This window comes from Notechis scutatus, chromosome 11 (assembly GCF_049901735.1).
Source record: "Notechis scutatus isolate UNSWTSFEM ecotype Mainland chromosome 11, rNotScu1.2, whole genome shotgun sequence".
NCBI classification, from domain to species: Eukaryota; Metazoa; Chordata; class Lepidosauria; order Squamata; family Elapidae; genus Notechis; species Notechis scutatus.
Genome location: NC_142019.1, coordinates 19,539,324 through 19,548,665, shown reverse-complemented (window position 1 = coordinate 19,548,665; position 9,342 = coordinate 19,539,324). Strand labels below are relative to the sequence as shown.

Below are 9,342 nucleotides of genomic sequence, written 5' to 3'. Positions count from 1 at the left end.
CCTTGAACGTAGTCTTACCCAACTGCAACTCTGAAAGGTTCCTGTATCTATGTTTGAACAACAAGACAGCTAATTAAACTCTTCACATCTGGATCTGGTTGTTTGTGCCTGACAAATAATAGAAAAGAGAGTTGAACTGCAGTGAAGAACTGAAATGTGAAGTTGTAGAGAATAGGGAAGGTGTCTTGATGAAGATATGCAAGATCCATTGCTAAGATAATGAGTGGTGACAAATATTTTAAGTCCACAGATAATCTAAAAGCAAATATGAAGGGCCTGCCATGAGTTCTGGTCTGGAAGGCCCCCTGTGCTGTGCTGGACTCTGCAGCTGTGGTCACGAGGAGGAAGAGCGGGGGTCAGAGTTGGCTGCAAGCCGGCTTGCTGGCTGCCCCTTGCCCAGCCCTTATCAGGAAGGCCTTGAACTAAAGCCCCAGGGCAATCTCAGGAGCCGTCAGGCATTTGGAGTACCTGGGATATTCTTCTCCCTCTGGCAGAACTCGCAGCCCTCAGGCCAGGAAAGCGCAAGAGCAACCCGGGAGGGCCCTGCAGTGGGGAGGCCGGAGAAGAAGGGCCAGCTGTGGCTGGAGGCCAGAGGGTCTCCGCACATGGAGAGGAGCAAGCCGAGCAGTCAGCACTGGGCAAGATGATGGGGTTCAGCATCACTGCGCACCCTGGCCCTCCCCGCTTCCCCTGGGGCAAGACTGAGGCGCCTGAGGGGCTTCCTCTCGGCTCCAGGAGAAGCAAAATCCCCCCAGTCAGACAGTGCTGACCCCCAGCCTGGATTTCCACAAGGGCGTCAATGCGCAGGGCCCGCCTGTCCCCAACCAGCTGGAGGCGCCGCTTCCAGGGGCAGCAGGAAAGCCTCCCTCCCTCCGGTGGGCAGCCGCCCCTGCTCCGCTGCCTCTCCTTGCCCGGAGCTGCTCCCACGCGGGACCCAGTCCGGACGGAGGCAGCAGGTGGCCCGCGAAAGGCCGGCAGCGGCGGGAGGGAGGCGGCGCGGGCGGGGAACAAAGGCGCACGTGGCCGCCGAGCAGGGACGCCCCGCCCCGAGGAGGGCCCAGCGCGGGGCGGGGGCGGCGGGGGCGGCTCCAGGGCTGCTGCGCTCGCGGTGGCGCTCGCCTCGCCTTCCCTTTCCTCCGCCGCCGCCCGCCGCGATGGCACGCTCCCTCCTCCGCTCGGCCGCCGCCGCCGCCGCCTGGCCTCGCAGCCCGGCCGCGGCGCTCCCGCGCTCAGCGCTTGGCAGCGGCCCCCGCAGCGGCACTGTGAGTGGGGCGCGGGTCGGTCGGGTCGGGGCGCCTTCCGCTTGGCGGCCCCGGAGAGGCAGTCCCGCCGCCCGCCCGCCAGCCCGGCGGGCGCCTTGCCGGCTTTCGGGAGCTCGGCCAGACCGAGGACGACCCCGGCGCTGCTCTGCTGCGGTCCGAGCCGGCGAAGGGCTGCGGGCCCGGCCTTCCCCTCTGGCCGGAGCGGTCGGGCCGGGGAGGCCTCGGCCGGCGCCCCCTCCTCGTCTGCGGCCCTGGCAGCCGGCCCGCCCGGGCACCTGTTGGAGGAGGCGCGGCCAGCTGGCGCTCGGCGGGCTGCAGAGGGCGGCCGGGCCTCCCGCCGCCGCCGCCGGCGTCCTCTGAGCGTGACCTTGTCCCTTTGGCCGCGGCGAGGCGAGGCGGGGCGGCCCTCCAGCGGCAGCGCGATGTGGCAGGCGGGGGGGGCGGCAGCCCTGGAGGCCGAGGAGGGCCCCCTCCGGGCAGCGGGTGGGCTCCGCGGAGGCTCCTGGGGCTGGACCGTTAGATGCCCCCCAAGAGCCGCCTTCCCTGGCCGGGCACCTCCGCTTGACCGGGCTCCGCAGGCGGGCTGGGCAGGGGCCCAGGTGTCAGAAGCAGCCGCCCGGGTCCAGAGAGGAGCCCTAAACCTTCCCCCCCATCGCTTTGAAGCCACGGGGCTCGGTTGGACGGGAGGGAGGCTGGGGCTGTCCAGGGAGAGTCACCCTCTTGCCCTCCCCTCCTTCTCCGCAGATGCTGACCAGAGAATCAAGGTTGCCAACCCCGTGGTGGAAATGGACGGGGATGAGATGACCCGGATCATCTGGGCCTTCATCAAGGAGAAGGTACCTGGCCGCGGGGACAAACCCCAATGCCACTGACTCCCTGACCCGAGGTGGACGGGGTGAGTGCTTGGGCAGAGTCGAAAGTGAAGGAGAAGGGGTGGCCGGCCTTGAAGCTTTGAGGTGGGGGATCTTGTTGATCCCTGCATGCGTCTTAGGCGATCCCAGGCCCACTTTGCAAGGCAGTGGCTCACGGAGGGTAGCAGGGTCAAATTCCCCTCCCTGCAGAATAGGGTGGCCTGAGGGCTTGAAAGGGATCCCTGCCCATAAACCCTGCCAAGGAGGAGGAAGCCGGCCTGGCGAGGGAGGACGGGAGGGCGCCTGGCCCTGACTGCTCCTTCTCTGCTGCCTGCAGCTGATCCTGCCCAACGTGGACCTGCAGCTGAAGTACTTCGACCTGGGGCTGCCCCATCGGGACCAGACGGAGGACCAGGTCACCATTGATTCGGCCCTGGCCACTCAGAAGTACAGCGTGGCCGTCAAGTGCGCCACCATCACCCCCGACGAGGCCCGCGTGGAAGGTATGTGCAAGCAGCGAGGCAGGCAAGGCAGAAGCTCTGTCCGAGCAAGGGGGGGGGGGCTCCAGAGGAGGCGGGCAAGTCACCCCCGCCCCCATGCTGGATGGGTCTCCCTTGTGGCCCCTGCAGAGTTCAAGCTGAAGAAGATGTGGAAGAGCCCCAACGGCACCATCCGGAACATCCTGGGGGGCACGGTTTTCCGAGAGCCCATCGTCTGCAGGAACATCCCCCGCCTGGTCCCAGGCTGGACCAAGCCTATCACCATCGGGAGACACGCTCACGGAGACCAGGTGGGCTTGCGGGGGGGGGGAGGGGCGCCCTGCGGCCAGCCCACACGGAGCAGCGTTCTTGGTGCCGGATGCCCCGGTGCCCGGCCCGTAAGTGGTTGGAAACCCCGGAGGGGAAAGGCCTGTGGGGACGAGGGTGGGCCCCAGGAGCCCCCCCCCGCCAGAGCCACCTGGGGAAGTCCAATCAGCAAAGTTGCTCACGTCTGCACGTTCTTCAAGGTTTAATAGCTGAACCTTTACAGGACCTGGAAGGCATTAAGTGAAGTGAATGGGATACACTCAGCTGATCCGATCCAAAAACATTTCCCCCACTCCCTGAATCCAGGCCCCCATAAAGTGTGGTGAAAATCTAATCCTCCTCCCATTCACTGCTCCCCAAAGGGGACGCAGCCTCCGTGGGACGGACAGCTTCTCCTTCAAGATAACCGATCTTGAATGCAGGCAGTTGGGACAAGGACCCAAGAGAGAAGCCTCACGCAGGGCAGGACACTTCCTAGTTGGGGGGCACAAGAGCCGACGGGACAGGCAGAATCGTCAGGAAAGGCAGGCAGCCATGATGCATCTGTGGGCAGGTCCTCAAATTATCCCGTGTCCCAGATTAGGCCAGAGGTCACAAAGGGAGCCCAGGGATTCCCACGGCTGGTCTGAACACGGGAAGAAAAGTCTTAATTTTTTTTTCTAGCCATTCTGGAGCCTCTGCTGGACTCCCCTCCACAATGTTGGGTAGTGGTTGAGCCTCTGGATTGTTCATTTTGTAAAGCATTCCTTCTTTGTGGTGCAGTTCTTGAAATGGTTTTTAACTGGGTTTCAGTGCTTACCCTAGATAGATTTTGATCTTGGTTTCTTTATAGCCTTTTGTGTCTTGAAGGGTGGGGTTGGCTGTAATCATCTCGGGGCTCTGTTTTTCAGTACAAAGCCACAGACTTCGTGGTGGATAAATCAGGGACCTTTAAGATGGTTTTCGTGCCCAAAGATGGCAGTGGTGCCAAGGAGTGGGAAGTCTTTAACTTCCCAGGCGGGGGTGTCGGCGTGGGCATGTACAACACCGATGAGGTGAGGAAAAGAGTGGGGGGGGGCGGGACTCTCACGGAGGACGCGGCGTTCCCTGGGGAGGCCCAGGCTCACGGGACTCTGGCCTGCTGAACGTCCCCAACGCCCCTCCCCTGCCTGGGGGAGAGGGGAGGGCTCTCCAGGCAGGCTAGTGCCAGGCATGCCCCACTGAGCCCTCGGCCTGCCTCTTGCAGTCCATCTTGGGCTTTGCCCACAGCTGCTTCCAGTATGCCATCCAGAAGAAATGGCCGCTCTACCTGAGTACCAAGAACACCATCCTCAAGGCCTACGATGGGCGCTTCAAGGACATCTTCCAGGAAGTCTTCGAGAAGTGAGCCCGTGGGGGGGAGGCCGGGGCCAGAGCCTGCCTGCTAGCCTTCGGTGCCCCTTTGCACTGGCATCGGTCCAGGGCTGACCTTGCTTGTCCTCCCTGTCAGGCACTACAAGACGGAATTCGACAAGCTCAAGATCTGGTACGAGCACAGGCTCATCGATGACATGGTGGCCCAGGTGCTGAAGTCTGCTGGCGGCTTTGTCTGGGCTTGTAAGAACTACGATGGAGACGTCCAGTCAGACATCCTGGCCCAAGGTACGGATGGGCCCTGCCCGGGTCCCTGGGCAGGGCGGGGTGTGAGCGCTTGCCGAGCGATGAGAGCAGGACATGGGCACCAAGAACCCCGTCCTGAGCCCTTGGCGCCTGGCAAGTGGGGTCGCTCCTCCCTTCACCTGGCGCTGCCAGGCTAGGGTGGCACCTTGCAGGGGAAGCAGCTGGGGCTCAGGGCCCCCAAGGAGCACGAAGCAAAGCTTCCTCCAGCGGGAAAAGAGCAGAGGGGGGAGACCGGCTCCCTTTGGGGGTGGGGCGGGGTGGGAGGTGGGCTTATCCCGGAGTATGTGAACCACCTCCCCTCCCAGCTGGTGCTGCCTTTAGCGTGGCTGCTGGCACCAGCTGGGGGAGCTGGGCACTGGGCGCCGGGCACTGGGGAGCCAGGGGAGCCGTGGCCCCTCCTTCCTGGTCAGAGGGACCCTGTCTTTGCCCCAAGGGTTCGGCTCCCTGGGCCTCATGACCTCGGTCCTTGTCTGTCCGGATGGGAAGACCATTGAGGCAGAGGCTGCCCACGGCACGGTCACTCGCCACTTCCGGGAGCACCAAAAGGTGAGCTTGCCTGGAGGGTGGGGGGGACCCGGGGAGCCCGCTGCGGGCAGCAGGCCCCCAGAGCCCATGCGCTTTGCTTGCGCCTCTCCCCCAGGGCCGTCCCACCAGCACCAACCCCATCGCCAGCATCTTCGCCTGGACCCGAGGCCTGCAGCACCGAGGCAAGCTGGACAGCAACCCTCAGCTGGTCAGGTAAGGGGGGCAGCGGCAGGGGGGGCAGGGGTGCTGTGGGAGGCCTCTCCCCAGACCAGAGGGGGCCCCGCTCCCTCCCTCAGCCCTCCCTCCCTCCCTCCCTCCCTAGGTTTGCGGAGACTCTGGAAAGGGTCTGCGTGGAGACAGTGGAGAGCGGGACAATGACCAAGGATTTGGCTGGCTGCATCCATGGATTAAGCAAGTGAGGCCTGGCTCAGGTGGGGGGCGCTTTGGTCGGAAGCCCTGCCCCCCCGCCCCCAGTGGCCCTGAGCCTCTTGTCTCTCTGCAGTGTGAAGTTAAACGAGCACTTTGTCAACACCACCGACTTCCTGGACGCCATCAAGAGCAACCTGGACCGAGCCCTGAGCAAGCAGTAGGGCAGGAGGGGCTGCGGGCGAAGACCCTGCTCCCGGGGACTGGCGTGTGCAGGCGGGGCTGCTCCGTGCAGCGGGAGTCCTTCGGGGCCCGTCTCTAAAGCTTGCGAGGCCCTTGTGTGGCCACTCTTGGGGAGGAGAGCTTGCCCCCCACCCCCGTTCTGTGACTGCAGACCTTGCAAGGGGAGAAGGGAAAGGGCTGCGTGCTGTAACTGCCCTGGGCCTGGCCTTGGGTGCCCGAGAGTATTAAACCACGGCTTCTCCCTTAGTGCGACCGTCAGTCCGTGCGACGCATCCGCAGCGCTCCACCACCACCCAGTCCGTCTGCCAAACAATATTCATTTATTGCTGAACTTCTTCAGAACTGGAAAATAAACACAGTAGCTCTATGCACAAAAGGGCAGCACCCCAGAAGTAGAAGGCGGCCACCGGCTGGGTGGGGGGCCTCGACCCTTCTGCCAAGTAAAGGGGGGCACTTTGGAGTCCACTGGACTGGGGGAGCCAGGCTTCCTGACCCAGGCTGCTCTTTCCGAGTTCAGGGCGGAGGTAGATTGCAACGTGGGTGGGAGGCGAGCAGCGCTTGCGGTCCAGTTGGAGGGAGGGAGACCTGCTGAGCCTGCCAAGGACCCCCCTCTGGTCCCCCAGTTGCTTCGGCCAGGACTCTCGGGGCCGGCGGGTCTGCAGGGCCGCCCTGGCCAGGTGTGGGAGGTAGAGTAAGGCAAGTGGAGTCCCGCAAGGCTGGTGCCCCAGCGAGGAACCGCCAACCAGCAGAGCCACACCTGGCCAAGAGGTGGCTGGGAGGGCCACAGAGGCCGGAGTAGGCAGGATCCTCCCTGCGCTCCCCTGTTCTGTGCAGCCCAGGCAGTGCTTTATGGGGGGGGGGACACCCTCCTCCCCCCTCGACCAGGCCCTTCCCCTCCCAACTATAGCATGTTGTAGTAGGCGATCTCCTTCATGGTCTGCTCGGCCAAGGCAGACCCGCCGCTGGGGTTCCCCACGGCCCCGTAGTCGTAGGCGTTCTCCTCGTAGTCGTCCATCTCCTGCTGCCCGTCCAGTTCCGAGGGGTTGGTGCCCGACAGCTCCAGCATGGGATCTGGGGAGAGGAAGGCAAAAGGGTGCCAGGTGGCCTCGGGAGGCGGGCGCCTGGCTCCCTCCCGTCCCCCCCCCCCGCCCGCCCCCCCGCAAACCTTGGCTGTCCAGGTTGAGGTCCATCACGCCGTGCTTGACTTTCATGTGCCGGCTGAGGTTCCCCTTCAGGTTGAACTTGCTGGAGCAGTAAGGACACTTGAAGGGCTTGCTGCCGGCATGCAGGTGCATGTGGCCCAGGAGGTTGTACATGCGGTTGAAGGACTTCCCACACACCTGTAGGCAGGAGTCAGTGGCGGGGTGGCCTGGGGGGAGGCCCAGAGGGGAGGGGGGAGACCCGTGGCTATTCCCAGCCGCCCCCCACCCCGCTCCCACGCCATCCCCGGCGCTACCTTGCACTTGAAGGGCTTGACGGGCGAATGCACGATCATGTGGGTCTTGAGCGTCTGCTTCTGCACGAAGGTCTTGAAGCAGATGTGGCACTGGTAGGGGCGCACGCTGGTGTGGATCAGCATGTGCCGCTTCATGTTGGCGTGCAGCGTGAACTCGCGCCCACACACCTCGCACTTGAACTCCTTCACGCCCTGAAAGAGACGCAAGCGGCCCCCGGGGCCTGGCTCAAGGCCCCGGGAGGGTCCAGGTGGGGGGGGGCAGGAGGAGGCGGCTGCGGGGTCCCCCCCTGGCCCCAGGGGGGGCCGGCCTACCTTGTGGGTGAGGGAGTGCTGCTTGAGGTGGTGGATCTGGCTGAACTCCATGCCGCACTCGGTGCAGACGAAGGGCCGCACGTTCTGGTGCTTGAGCGTGTGGTTCTGCAGCTGGCTGCGGTAGTGGAAGGACTTGTTGCACTCGGGGCACGGGTACAGCGTGGGGCCCTGGTGCGTGGCCAGGTGGCGCTTGAGTTGGGTGAGCGTGGAGAAGTCCAGGCCGCATTCCACGCACACGTGGCAGCGGCCGCTCTCGTGCTTCCCCTCGTGGGCCTTGAGCTCGCTGGGGTAGGCGAAGCCCCGGCCACAGAAGCGGCAGCTGTAGGGCTTGACGTCCGAGTGCAGCAGCATGTGGCGCTTGAGGTGGCTGGTCTGGGTGAAGGCCTTGTGGCACACCTGGCACTTGTGGGGCCGCGTGCCCTGGTGGGTGAGCAGGTGGGTCTGCAGGTGGCTGGGCTGCTTGAAGAGCTTGCTGCAGTGCGGGCAGGAGTGGGGCTTGATGCCGTTGTGACCCAGGATGTGGGTCACCAGGTTGTACTTGGAGGTGTAGGACTTCTCACACAGGCGGCACTGCCAGCGCTTCTCCACCAGGTAGGAGTCATCGATCTGGACGTTGATGTCCAGGCGGTCCATGTGCACCTTCTTGCTGTGCTCGCCAGGGGCCTCCGCCTCGAAGTCCAGCGGCTCCTGCCAGGTGAAGCCTGCCCCGCTCCTGCCTTGCCCCGCGGGAGAGGCCGGCAGCTGGCTCTCCATGCCACTCAGGGACGGCAGGCCGGGCGGAAAGCTGCAGCCGCTGTCCAGGCCGGCTTGCGGTGGGCCGGGGAACCGTTCCTCGTAGGCTCCCAAGGGCTGCTCTGGCTGCGGGGGCCTCCGTGGCGGCTGCAGGGGCTGAGGCCGCCTGCTGAAGGGGACGAGGCTTGCCACCCTGCCGCTCTGCCGGGTTGGCTCGGGACACGGCTCCTCTGGGTTGCTGCTCTCCAGGGCCTGCTCTTCGGGGGGCCTGGCGGGCACTTCGGGGCTGCCCTCCTCCTCCTCCCCCTCCTCCCCCTCCGTCTCGCCCCTCTCGCGCTTCACCTTCGGCACCAGGCGCACAGGGGGCCGCTTCCTCCTCCGGGCCTGTTTCCCCAGGGAGGCTTCTGCCTCCGGCCCCTCCTCTTCCTCCAGGGGCTCCCCTTGGGACGGGCCAGCCGGGCTGTTGCCTTCGGGGGGTTTCAGCTCAGTGGCCGCGGCGTCCTCGTCCAGCTTCCCTGCCAAACTGGAGAAGATGGTGTCGGGGTTGACGGTGCCTCCCAGGAACTCATTCTCGGATACCAGGCCCAGGACAGCGGCCTGGGCCAGCGACAGCACCACCACCGCCTCCGTCTGGGTCCCGGAGCTGGCAAAACGCTCCATGCCTTGCATGGAGAGCTGCAGCACCTGCAGGGAGGGGAGAGGAAGGGAAGCCGTGAGCTCCGGTGCCTTCTGGGGAGGGCACAGGCGAGCGCCCAACACCCCCACCCCCACCAGCCTGGCAAAACCCCCTTCCGAAGGAAGCCAGCATCATTGCCACAGGGCAGCTATGGGCATCGCAGCTGCCCAGTAACGTGTAGTTCTCACTTAACAACCGTTACACCGACTGACTGCTTAAGTGGCCCTCTGAAGTTGCGACATCACTGAAAACAACTTTACAACCGGTCCCCGCACTTACGGCCAACGCAGCATCCCCCGGTCACATGACGCCATCTGCCCACAGGCTTCTGGCCATGCAAAGACATCGCATTGGGAAAACCACATGGTCCGGCCAAGTGATGCCTTGCTTAGCGACCACACGGCTTAGCAACGGAATTGCCAATCCCAACTGTGGCAGTGAAGCGACCTGCATGGCAAGTCCACTGGCATCACTT

At 64.5% G+C, this 9,342-nt stretch overlaps 2 protein-coding genes across 3 annotated transcripts; one reads left to right on the top strand and one right to left on the bottom strand.

The window, feature by feature from the left end:
- Positions 1-1,090: 1,090 nt before the first annotated feature.
- IDH2 (isocitrate dehydrogenase (NADP(+)) 2) lies at positions 1,091-5,937 on the top strand. Of its 2 annotated transcripts, none has more exons than XM_026684674.2 (11): positions 1,091-1,262; positions 2,007-2,098; positions 2,451-2,616; positions 2,743-2,903; positions 3,810-3,953; positions 4,145-4,281; positions 4,388-4,539; positions 4,991-5,103; positions 5,198-5,295; positions 5,405-5,497; positions 5,585-5,937. In XM_026684674.2, exons 2-11 carry the CDS (start codon positions 2,048-2,050, stop codon positions 5,670-5,672), a joined length of 1,203 nt encoding a protein of 400 aa, XP_026540459.2. In that variant the 5' UTR covers positions 1,091-1,262; positions 2,007-2,047; the 3' UTR covers positions 5,673-5,937. The 2 variants fall into 2 exon arrangements, with proteins under 2 accessions (XP_026540459.2, XP_087829120.1); XM_087972994.1 differs by lacking the exon at positions 1,091-1,262 and adding an exon at positions 1,548-1,745.
- Positions 5,938-5,994: 57 nt separating this feature from the next.
- On the bottom strand, positions 5,995-8,916 carry ZNF710 (zinc finger protein 710). Its single transcript, XM_087972993.1, has 4 exons — positions 7,460-8,916; positions 7,148-7,339; positions 6,857-7,031; positions 5,995-6,762 (listed from the first exon to the last, which is right to left on the bottom strand). The coding sequence occupies exons 1-4, from the start codon at positions 8,858-8,860 to the stop codon at positions 6,593-6,595; spliced, it is 1,938 nt and encodes a 645-aa protein (XP_087829119.1). The 5' UTR covers positions 8,861-8,916; the 3' UTR covers positions 5,995-6,592.
- Positions 8,917-9,342: the final 426 nt, after the last annotated feature.